General features: G+C 41.9%; 1 protein-coding gene across 2 annotated transcripts in view; it reads right to left on the bottom strand.

Moving 5' to 3' along the window:
• The window catches only part of CSTF2 (cleavage stimulation factor subunit 2), a 31,018-nt gene extending 28,289 nt beyond the window's left edge, over nt 1–2,729 (bottom strand). Inside the window, exons 1-2 of one of the 2 annotated variants that reach the window (XM_023517919.1) lie at nt 2,614–2,729; nt 770–848 (exon numbers count right to left, since the gene is read on the bottom strand). In XM_023517919.1, the coding sequence (XP_023373687.1) occupies nt 770–848; nt 2,614–2,671 (137 nt within the window). In that variant the 5' untranslated portion in view covers nt 2,672–2,729. The remainder of the gene's footprint in view (nt 1–769; nt 849–2,613) is intronic. The other variant, XM_023517920.1, reaches the window with a different exon arrangement.
• Between the last annotated feature and the right edge of the window lie 9,888 nt (nt 2,730–12,617).

Below are 12,617 nucleotides of genomic sequence, written 5' to 3'. Positions count from 1 at the left end.
AAGAAAAAGAAAAAATGATAAAAACCTTTTAACTGTGACTGCCTCACTAAAATATTTTTAAAAACATTTTTAACAAAAAAAATATCTTTTAGGTAAGAATGAATATGAATTGGAGAACATGTGAATTATATCTCGATAAAGCTATTATAGAGGCAGGAAGATTACTTGAGGCCAGATGTTCAAGACCAGCCTGGGCAACACAGCAAAACCCCATCACTAAAAAATTTTTTAAATATTAGCTGAGTGCAGTGACATACGCCTATAGTCTCAACTACTTGGGAGGTTGGGGATGGAGGATCATTTGAGGCCAGGAGTTTAAGACCAGCCTGGGTGATACAGTGATACTTGTCTGAAGAAACAAACAAAACAAGCAGTTACAAAAATAAAATACATGTGATATGTCACCAGTAAAAAACTCTGCCACTGGCTCAGCTGCCGAAGCAAGCGGTTACGGCGCCAGCCACATACACTGAAGTTGGCCAGTTGGAATCCAGCCTAGGCCAGCTAAAACAATGACAACTGCAACAAAAAAAAAATAGCCAGGTGTTGTGGGGGGCACCTGTAGTCCCAGCTACTTGGGAGAGTGAGGCAAGAGAAGTGCTTAAGCCCAAGAGTTGGAGGTTGCTGTGAGCTGTGACACCACAGCACTCTACCAAAGGCAATAAAGTGAGTCTCTGTCTCAAAAACAAAAACTCTGCCATTATTACTAAAAGCCAAATTTGTGGTGATTTTTAAGAAGTTCTCACCAAGAAGTAAAAGGGGATCTCACCTGAAACTAACAACAGGTCCAACCTCAGAAAAGATGTCCTTCAACTGCTCTTCAGTAGCTTCATAAGGAATGTTCCCCACTAAGGAAGAGAACAAGTAATATTAAAATTCTAAGTTTGCAACCTAGATCTTTAGAGATTAAATAAACAGTACACTATTCATATATAGTGAATATATAACAAGTGGCTCAAGATTGTGTTCTCCCAATCCCATCATATTCCTTTAGACTTCTTAATAAAAGATCTATACCACTGAGACTAAATATAAGAGCTATAGGTGTTCCTAAATGTTAGTTTGCAGCTTGATTTGACAAATATCACATTTTCCTTAACTTTGGCGATAATACTTAGCCATTGGTATCTACCTGAAGGTCTGCAAGTCTTATAGATGACTACTAAAAATGTCAATGTTATGATTTTTAAAACAGGTGCATATGCCCGTATTTCCACACATACCCACAATTAAGGAAGAATGATCGTGAACCAGAGGATGTTTAAAACGTTTTCTGAAATTGTTTTATCATGTCCATTTTAAAAGTGCTTTAAAATAACTGCACATACTTTAAAAAAACAACTTATTTTGGCTAAAAAGGTTACTCATATTAGTTTCTCTTCTTTTCTTTTTTTTTTTTTTTTTAGACAGAGTCTTACTTTGTCACCCTTGGTATAGTGCTGTGATGTCATAGCTCACAGCAACCTCAAACTCTTGGGCTCAAGCAATTCTCTTGCCTCAGCCTCCTAAGTAGCTGGGACTACAGACGCCCACCACAACACCTAGCTATTTTTTTATTTTATTTTTTTGAGACAGAGACTCGCTTTGTCGCCCTTGGTAGAATGCCATGGCTTCATATCTCACAGCAACCCCTAACTCTTGGGCTCAAGCGATTCTCTTGCCTCAGTCTCCTAAGTAGCTAGGGCTACAGGCGCCCGCTTATCTATTTTTAGAGATGGGGTCTCACTCGTGCTAAGGAGTGAAACTGAGCCAGGCACGGTGGCTCACGCCTGTAATCTCAGCACTTCGGGAGGCCGAGGTGGGCGGACAGCCTGAGCTGACGAGTTCGAGACTAGCCAGAGCTAAAGCGAGACGCCGTCTCTATGAAAAAAAAAAAAAAAAGCCGGTGGCGCCGCCTGTGGCTCAAAGGAGTAGGGCGCCAGCCCCATATGCTGGAGGTGGCGGGTTCAAACTCAGCCCCGGCTAAAAACTGCAAAAAAGCCGGGACCGGGCGCAGTGGCTCACATCTGTAATCCTAGCACTCTGGGAGGCGGAGGCCGAGGCCTGAGCTCACAGGTTCGAGACCAGCCTGAGCCAGAGGGAGACCTCGTCTCTAAAAAATTAGCCGGGGGTTGTGGTGGGCGCCTGTGGTCCCTGCTACTTGGGAGGCTGAGGTAAAAAAAAAAAAATCGCATCAGGCCAAGACTTTGGGGTTGCTGTGACCTGTGACGCCACGGCACACTACTGAGGGCGACAAACTTCGTCTCAAAAAAATAAAAATAAAAAGGGAGGAAGTGGCTCTATATCCTCAGTATTCTGTGGGAGCGGGGTGAGAATAGTACGGGACAGTGAGGTACTCCTGCCATGCACCTCATGGATAAACGCATATAAAGTTAGACGGTAGTCTAACGTCCTCAATGAAACTGTGGAAAACCTAGGAAACCTCTGGGGAAGGAGCGCATCTCGGCCTACGAATCCACCTGGTTGGCCGCCTCACAGGAGAGGTAAAGAGTCGCACGCTCGACCCAACACCTGTGGTGTTTCTTCAGATTGGAGGCGCAGAGAGGCGTTCCTCGCCATTCCCTGCCTTTTTCTGTCCCTCCCCGATGCTTGGCTCCAAGGAATACTTCTCACCAAACACAGAACGTAGAGAACGATCCACCGCAGGGTCTCTAACCGTCATACCCGCCATAGCTCCCTCTCAGCGTCTTCCGGTGCACCAAAGCACACTTCCGTACTGAGCACGAGCCCTGCGCGGACCACGCTTTTGTATGGCGCAAGAGCCGGAAACGCATGGGCGGGGCGGACGCAAGGCCCCTCCTCTGGCGCCGTTGCGCCCAGCCGCAAGTGCGTGGTACGTCCGTGCGAGGACTAACCGCCCTCTGGGCGGAGCTACAGCCTGAGAATAATTCGGGTGTGAGACGGATACGGGCGGGTCTAGGCCGATTTCAAAACGTTTATCCTGTAGACTTCCTTATTCTTTCATGTGGCTGTCGCAAGCACTTGTTAACCACAATAAAGACAGCGGCAGCGGCTTTACCATGGTAACAAGGAAGTCATTTGCTAAGGACCGTGACACTTTTCCTTTTAGTTCCGACCTATTAGGGGAGGGACGTGCTTGGGATCGTTCCGGCAGCGTGCATGTTATTATTTTGCTGAAGCTGGACTGTGTGCATAGGAAAGCGTCATGCCAGCTGGGAGAGTGCGAGAATGAGTGGTGCTCTACGTCTAAGCACCAACATAGCTGGGGAAATGGAGGAAAAGGGAGAACAGACCCCCATCTGGTCTCTGGTAGTCTTTGGGTTTCACGTGCTTAGTAGTGGGGTGGTACAGCGGAGGACATTGGCAGGCAGGGTATTAGAAACAACAGAAAACATCATTGACCGGTGATTCCACACTCTGGTGCCCGCACTTCTGGGATATTGGCGTGCAGATATTGGCTCTCTGGAAAGAAAGCCCTTACCTGGATTTGAGGAAATCTAGAGGGTACCTAAGGAAAAATAGGGTTAGGGGATGAAAAGTGGAAGGAACCAAGAGCGCTATTAGGGACTTGTATGCAAAGGGGGACAGATGGTAAAATAGCCACAGAATTTGAGGCATGGACGGTTTTATTATTACACACCTAATTAGAAGTGTATATGAACTATGAGAAAGATTAAAAAAATAGGTGCTACTTTACACCGTGGAGTGAATCACTTAAAAAAGTAATCCAGTAAAGATAGAAAGTTTGGGAAGAGTGTTCCTATTTCCATGACTCTGAAGTTCTATTTGCAATCAGTGTGTGACCAAGAGAACATCTTGTATAATAGAATAGTCCAAACGAGATTTCCAGCTCTCTAAAAGGTACGGGTTCAAATTTGGTGTGTGTCATTGTTGTGAACTTTTGCTAAATGCACGATTATCTGAGTATATTTCTAACCTTGTATTTTCCAAACTTGACGAAAGATTCACTTGAGGCTCCACCTCAGGCATTTGGAATGAGATTCCAGAGAAAGAACTTGGGAGTCATTATTTTTAAACAAGCGCCTATAGTGATTTTTAAGGTCAGACAACTTGAGTAGTATTGTAGTTATTGAGATAGCTTTGTGGCAACATTTAGGACAACTGCGCTTTTTAATGAAATTTCCCTTAAAGTAGTTTTCAAAGTTTGCAACTCAGAACCACTCCTTGTGGGGAAGGATGTTTGGAAATGTACAGGAGCCTTTTCTGTTGTAGCAAATACTGGTGCAGAGGGAAGCCAGAGATGATAACTGGGACTACCAAGTCCAAGACATTCCTACACAATGGGCTGTCCCCCCGTGAATGTCATTAATGTCTCTCCCCTTGAGACAGTGTTAATATCAGCCATATTAGACCAAATGGATCCTGGATCGGAAGGCCATGTTACATTGCCAGTCTTACAAATAATTTGTGCTTTAGCCTTCTCACAACTGTAGCTGATCCCAATGAATTAGTAATAATAAAAGCTAACATTTATTGAGCTTTTGTTCTATCTTCATTGTATTTGATTTTTATTGTTGTATAATAGATTTCCACAAACTTAATGGCTTTATAATATTCATTTATTAGCTCAAAGATTTGTAGGTCAGGAGTCTGACTGGACTTTATTGGGTTCTATGTTTAGGATCTCATAAGGCTAAAATTCTGAAATTGAGGTGCTTGGCGCTTATCTGCAATCTCAAGGGAAGAATCAGCTTCCAAGCTCATTTTTATTGACAGAATTTGGTTCTTCGTAGTTGTAGAAACTTCTTATTTCCTTGATTGCTGTTGACTGAGAGCTGTCACTCTTTGCTCCTAGAGGCTTCTCTCTGGTTTTTACACGTGAACTTCTACATCTCAGAGCCAGAAATGGCACATATTTTCTGCTCTGAATCACTGACTTTTCCCTTCTTCCACCAGCTGGGGAGAACTTTGCTTTTAAAGGGCTCTTGTATTTAGGCCGGGCCCACACAGATAATCTCCCTATATTAAGGTTAGCTGTGCTTCTGTAACATAACCTAATCTTACAGTAAAATCCATTATAATCACAGTCCTGAGAATTATGCAGGGTGAATACATGAAGAGGGTCAGGAAATCACAGGACTGTCTTGGATTTTTGCCTGTCACACCCATTTTGTTGACAAATATGTTTAAAGAAGTTTAAGTAACTGAGGTCCCTAGCTCCCACAGTAAGCATGCAAGACAGTTTGAACTCAGGTTGCTATGGCTTTAGAGCAGTGTTTTTCAATCTTGTTTATCTTACAGAACACTTGAACCTATAGTTAAACTTCTATGGCACACTTAAATTATATTGATTAAACAAAGGAATATAATTATTGTGCTTTTAACTTCTTTTCAAAATAATTTAACGATCTTTTAAAAATTTTCGTGCACACCAACGATCCTCTTATGGCACATCAGTTGAAAATCACTGCTTTGGAGACTGCTTAACTGCTGTATCTCCTGCCTTTCAGTATAACTGAGGGAATGTGGATGGTTCAACATATTTTATTGCCATTTTTGAGAAAGAGCATACAGCATATGACCTGGTGATGGTGGGTCAGTGGCTCCTAATAATGAGCCATTCAAGGAAATGTTGAGGCCTTAGCTGGGCTTGTTCTGCTGTTGCCAACCATCTGTAGAACCTGAACTATTTGTTCTATTATTTCAGCAACCAGCCTTACTCTACTGGTTATAAAAGAGGAGGTGAGTGCAAGGGATATAACCTGTGCACTTGCTTTTTTTAAGTTTGAGTTTCACTTATACGCTCTGTACTAGTGACCCCTGCCTCAGTGCCTGTACATGAGAATATTTCCCTTCATTGAGACACTCCTTGGATGACGGCCTTTCTTTTCCCTGCAGTTTATAGCAAAGTGAAGGTACAAGGTAGGATGTCTCATGATATATGTGTTATGACTGAGCCTTAGTCAACACAATGATATAGGTAAGGTATGACAAGGTAGAAAGAACAGAAGGATAGAAGCATTTCTATGTAAATGGGACTAAATATGTAGGATAAATGTTACTTGGGGCTTTGAAAAGAAAAGAAAGGGCACCTAGTGGAAAATCAAAGAATTTGGGAAACAATAGTCAAGATTTGTGAGCCCTTTGTCACAAGTTTTGTGGAAAAGTCACGAGTTCTTATTCAATCTTGATGACAGTAACAATCTTGGATAGGATATGCATAAGAAAGCAAAGACATTTCAAGATTGTGATGGCACAGGGACCTACGTTCTTTCTCCTGGTCATAGAAGGTCAAATTTCTAAGGCTGGGGTAAGCACTACTGCAGGTTTGGTCCATGTTTAAAGCTCCTCAAAGAGCCATGGGATGAAATCTCTCACTGGTCTTGCAGGGAATAGCTGGAGAGGCGGCAACTCCTGGATAGATATCATTGTATGAAAATGGTGCCATATGAGACTGATAGCTTTACCTCTGTTAGGAGAAATCAACAGTGAGCAGTGCTTGCCAAAGCTAAGGAAATTTGTAGCCCCAAGAGAGCACCTGAATGCTGGCACAGGTCCTGATCAGTATCTGGATGAAGGTATCAATTGACTTGCTTTTTAGAAAGAAACATCATTCCTAAGTTCTGCCCTGCTGCATTATCAGACTGGTTCTATAGTGATGTCTATACTGTCTAGGAATATTTGAGGGTTTGGCCCTCAGGCTACTCTACAAAGAATTGTCCAACACATCAAAACTGATCATTTAGGTCTTTCGTGTTTAGAATTTTCGATTTTTATTTCTTAACTAACTAATTTTGTTCTCAATGTGTAGCTGGTTTTATAACCAAAATTTCATAATTCTCAAGTCTTAACTCCCTTGTATTCCAAAGGAAAACTCCAAAGGAGTTTTTAGTGCTCATATATCAGAACTGAAGCAGGCAGCTTAATGGCCTTGACTTAACAGGGATGAAACAATGAGCGTTATCTCAGCTCCAATAGCCCAGCAACTGCAGTTTTAGAGAAAGCAGAGAAGAGATAGAGAGGTCTCAGTACAAATTGCTGAACAGAACTTTGTAACTTTCTGTACATTGATGCAATTATTTTGAGTTTTTCCCAGGAATAGTAGAACGTCCTTGCAGCCCTGAGACAACTACAGTGCCTTATTCTAACAGATTGTCCAGGGAAAGACAAGATAAGCAGTATGCCACCACAGATTATGCTCAAGAGCCACTGAGCCTGTGCACAAAGTTAAAAGAATGAACAATATTAACCCCTAGCTCATTATAACACTAAAATTCCCACTCTGGGGAAGGATTTGTCCACCATTTTTTGTTTATGCATTATTGATTTTCAGCTCCATAAAAAACCCCTTGACTCTGCTAATCAGGGAGGTGAATTTGAGGTAGGCTATGCCTCCTCCTCTCAGTTGATGCATTTTCTTTCTTTCTTTTTTTTTTATTAAATCATAGCTGTGTACATTAATGCAATCATGGAGTTGATGCATTTTTTGAAATAAATCCTTTCTCTTTTGACAATCCTTGTTGTCTCAGAAATTGGCTATTTGTGAAGTGAGCAACATTGAACCCCCTTGTAGGTTCGTTAACAGTTGCACAGTGTATATATTTTTTGGTATGCTTTTCCCAGAATTTTATTCCTTCAAAGAAGGTGCAGGGTTTCTCACGTGCTCAAAGTTTGCATTATGACCTATCTTGCTTGGTAGAAGGCCAGGGAGTTCAAAAGAATTTGAGGAAGATTTGCTCTATTCTTGGCAATGGCATGGTGACATCTTGTTACCAAATGAGGACTGCTTCCAAGCCAAGGATTGGGAAAAACTGGGTAAAAGGAAGAAGTCTTTGATTTTTTTTTTAACCTGGAATCTACCAGACTGTTTTAAAGCTTATGTCTCCTTCTGGGCTTATTTTGTTTCAGATCCAGAACTCAGGGATATTTTTGCCTAGCACATGGTGTATTAGTCTGTTTTGCATTGCTATAAAGGAAATACCTGAGGTTGGGTAATTTATAAAGAAAAATTTATTTGGGTCATGGTTCTGTAGACTGTACAAGCATGGCAACAGTATTTGCTTCTAGTGATGGCTTCAGGGAGCTTTTAATCAAGGTGGAAAACAAAGGGGATGCAGGCATGTTACATGGCAGGAGAGGAGGAGGTGGTGTAGGCTCCATTAAACAACTAGTTCTTATGTGAACTAATAAAATGAGAACTCACTAATTATTGTGGGAAGGCACCAAGCCATTCATGAAGTTTCTACCCCCATGACCCAAAAACCTCCCACTTGGCCCTACCTCCAACATTGGGGATCAAATTTCTACATGAGATTTGGAGGTGACAGATAACCAAGCAATATCACATAGCATTCAGGGTTTAGCAAAACAAAGGTGAGTATCACCAGATAGCACTCAAACTCCCAACAATACACTGCTAGGTAAGCATGGCTGGATACAGCATGTGGATGATTGTACCAGGTTGGGGAAAAATGGGGTGATAATGACTCAGAAGAGCTAGTATTTGTGAAGGGCTGTATCGATTACAAGGCTTTTCTACATAGATCTCATTTGATTCTCACAGAACCTATGAGATAGTTTTAGTATGCTACCTATTTTCTTTTTGTTGTAAAATATGCAGTTGTCTTTTAGTATATGCAGGGGATTGGTTCCAGGGCCCCCTGTGTATAACAAAGTACACACATACTCAAATACCATGGAACCTGTATATACAAAAACCAGCCCTGTGTACATATGGGTTTTGCATCTGAGAGTACTGTATGTTTGGTCTCTGTTTTGTGTGAAAAAGTCCATGTATGAGTGTACCTGTACAGTTCAAACCCATGTTGTTTGAAGGCCAATTGATTATAACTTAGATTACCTTTATTTTAATCATTTTTAAGCATACCTTTAAGGGATATTAAGTGTAATATAGTCACATTGTTATGTACCCATCACCAGTATCCCTTTCTAGAAATTTTTTATTTTCCCAAAATGGAACCCCATACCCATTAAATGTGAATTTTGCATTCCTTCCTGATACTGGAACTTCGTTTTTGGTAGGTTTTTGGTCTCAGTGATTTGAAGAATGAATCCACAGACCACAGATCAGTGGCAAGACAGGATTTATTTTACAGAAAAAAATACAAAAACACCAAAGCTCCTGGCAGAGAGAAACAACCCAAGTCGAGGAGGGGGGACTCTCTCCCCAGGCTCTTTGTCCAGGGGTATATATAGTCTCATGGGTCCTTTGTAGTTACATTAGGCCAGGACTTGGTAACAAATGAATGGATATAGTCCATTCTGCTGGGGTAAGATGAATGAGTGCATAAATGAATGGATACAGTCCTTTCCACTGGGGCAAGGTAAATTAATGCATTCATGAATGAATACAGTCCCTTTCATTCCCAGATCTAGGAAACTTACATAAAATTGACCAGGCCTAGGAAATGTGGGGTTCCCTATTTAGCCACAAGTGCAAGGGGAAGGAGACACTAAGGCACTGCTCTCTCCCCAGCAGTTGTCTGGCCCCTCTGGCTACTGGAGCCTCCTGCAGGGACCCCCATGCCTGCCTTCCAACCTGCTGGTTCCTCTGCCGGCTGTTGGCGGCACCAACACTGCCAGGGTGGAGGTGGCAGGTCTGCCCCGCAGCTTGGCTGAGGTGGCTGAGATGCTACCTGTCCTGTGTCAATTCTTCCTCTCCCAGTAGAAACTCTTAACTGCTGTTAGGGAAAAAGGATGAAGACTTGATCTAACTGCTTCCTGCTAAATTGGGTGATGATAGAAGGGGTCAGTTAGGGTTTCTCAGGAGGGAGAGCGATCCAGGGGTCTGTAATAGAATCAGGTCTTGGAACCATCTTTACTTTGTGTGGCCTGATGATATTTCTGAAAGACAAATCTGATTACCACATTAAAGGGTAGAACAGTGAGATGAGGGGGTTAATTATAGTGGCAGGTTGGAAGAACAAAGTCAGTGATATTAAAAGAAAACTATATTAACACTTTCCTTGCTGTCTTCTAAATAATAACTTTAAATGTTCTTTAGGCTCACAAGTGTAGGTGGACTGTAGTTGATTCTCTTCATGGTCTGCTTCTGTAGGAGGTGGTGGGTTCCAGGATTACTCATGAATCATCATATCCCGGAATCTATTCCCATAACTTTAACAATTATAGAAGAAGATAAGATAGCAGAAGAGGGACCTTCCCAAGTTGGGGTTAGGGAAGGTGAATTGGAGGGAAGAGTTTTGATCATGACTAGATCTCCAGGAGAGAAAAGTTCTTTTAGTGTTGAATGTGAAAATGTAGTTGGGAGGTTTTTAAGGATTTGTTGAAATTTAGCTAATGAAGTAATATGTTTTACTAATTCTGTAGTTTCTTGATCTAATAATAAGTTGTTAGTTAAAAGAAGTTTTCCATATAACAATTAAAACTGGTTACAACCAAGTTTTGGAGGTAAACTTCTTACCCTAAGGAGAACAGTGGAAGTAATGTAGTCCAAGGGAAATGAGTCTCATTAGTTAGCTTTTGTAACTGTCCACTGATTTTATCATTCATTTTTTTCTACCTTCCCAGAGGATTGGGGCCTCCAAGAACAGTGTAGATGATATTTTATGCCCAGGGCTTTAGATGTTCCTTGTGTAACAGCTACTTTAAAGGCTGGCCCATTATCACTTTTTAAACTCTGAGGGAGTCCAAACTTGGAAATAATCTCATGTAGTAAAGCCTTTACAACTTCCTGGGCCTTTTATGTCCTGAAAGGGAACACTTCAACCCAATTAGTAAAAGTATCCACCAATACCAGCAAATATTGTATACCATGTACCTTAGGGAGATGAATGAAATCCATTTGCCAATCTTCACCTGGATATTTACCTTGTTTCTGTATACCTTGGGGAGCTAGATGGTGATTTGAAGGATTGTTTCTCTGACATACCTCACAAGTCCTTGTTATCTGTTTTATGGTTTTAAGTAAGTTTTTCCTATTGAAGAGAACTTTAGCCATGTGACAGGTACTTTCAGTGCCAAAATGAAAAGACCTATGTAAGGTTTTAAGTATTTTCAATTCGCTTGTAGTTAGTAATAGCAAAAGTTCACATCTGTTTTGTAGACAGCCTGATGAAAGTAGTGAATAGTCTCTGGATAAATTCGACTCCTTTTCTTTTTGGGTATATTGAGGTGCATGATTCTCAAGTGATCCCTCCCAAATGAGGGTGCTACAAGGAGAATTTTTCCTTTTATGCTGCCATTTTAGCCTCTTTATCAGCAAAATGGTTACCTTAGGAAATGTCATCTAAGATCTTTTGGTGTCCCTTACAATGAATAAATTCTACTTCCTGTGGAGCATGAATAGCTTGTAACAACCTGTCTATTTCATGATATTTTATGGGGGAGCTATGGGAAGTTAAGTATTGTCTTTCCTTTCAAATAGCAGCCTGGGTATGTAAAATGAGGAAGGCATATTTTAAGTCAGTGTATTTATTGACTCATTTGTTTCTCCCAATTTCTTTTCTTTCTTCTTTTTTTTTAGACAGAGCCTCAAGCTGTCACCCTGGGTAGAGTGCTGAGGCATCACAGCTCACAGCAACCTCCAACTCCTGGGCTTAAGCTATTCTCCTGCCTCAGCCTCCCGAGTAGCTGGGACTACAGGTACCCACCACAATGCCCAGCTATTTTTTGGTTGTAGTTGTCATTGTTGTTTGGCAGGCCAGGGCTGGATTCGAACCCGCCAGCTCTGGTGTATGTGGGTGATGTCTTAGTCACTTGAGCTACAGGCGCTGAGCCTGTTGCCCCCAATTTCTAAAGCATGGGTTAAAGCTATTATTTCAGCTAATTGTGCCCTGGTTCCTGAATGGAGAGACCTATTCTCACTTACAGCACACTGAGTAATCATAGCATAGCTGACTTTGAGTTCCTTGTTCTATGAAAGAACTTCCATCTGTATACAAAACCTGTCTGGATTGGGTCTTACTCTTCCCACCTGTCCCTCAGTAGCCCACACTTTTGGGTTAATTTATGTCTCTAATAAGGGAAGGTATAGTCTAGGTTCTTGTCCCATATTCATATAAATGGTCATTCCCACTTTAGTTAGTATGTCTGTTGGAGCCGGGACGCTAGGTTGCCGGCCAGCCCATGAAACTGCCAGGACATGGACTGCTATAAGTTTGCTCCGGGTTTGGCTCCCCATAAGTGCCAGGGAGCCCATGGTCTCAGTCAGGTATAGCTCCCCATCAGGAGGAGCCAGTTATCTCAGTCAGGTCAGAGGTGCCGGAGCGCCTCAAAGGTGCAGCATTCAGTCTTAGTGGGAGGCTAGTAGGAGCCTCGACTAACTTCTCCGATGGCTCTTTATAAAAGTGATCCCATGGCTATTTACACTACAGGAGTGGAGACTACCAAGCAGTGGTGTATGTTCTCTCATACTCTTACGTGTTACATGCTCTCGTGTTCTTTAACGAGAGACCAATCCCTTCCCCATTCCCTTATTACCAAGGTGTTTCTTTTCAGGTGTCTCCTCCATATGTCCCTCCCCAAAAGTGGAGCAGGACTTTCAGGCATGATTAGGAAGGCGTGAAATAACAGTCACTCCAATTGCAGCTTAAAAGTTGAAAAAAGCAAAGTATCCCAAGAATGGAAGAAAAAGTATCCAATGTACTCAGCCCTACTATGAAACTAATTTATAGCTTTCATAGGCAAGCTATAACCCAATTTTAGCCCAGGAA

Source organism: Otolemur garnettii, unplaced genomic scaffold (genome assembly GCF_000181295.1).
Source record: "Otolemur garnettii isolate 467f Iridium unplaced genomic scaffold, OtoGar3 scaffold00125, whole genome shotgun sequence".
Classification (NCBI taxonomy): domain Eukaryota; kingdom Metazoa; phylum Chordata; class Mammalia; order Primates; family Galagidae; genus Otolemur; species Otolemur garnettii.
The sequence above is the reverse complement of the archived record's forward strand: the minus strand, read 5'-3'. Positions and strand labels throughout refer to the sequence as shown.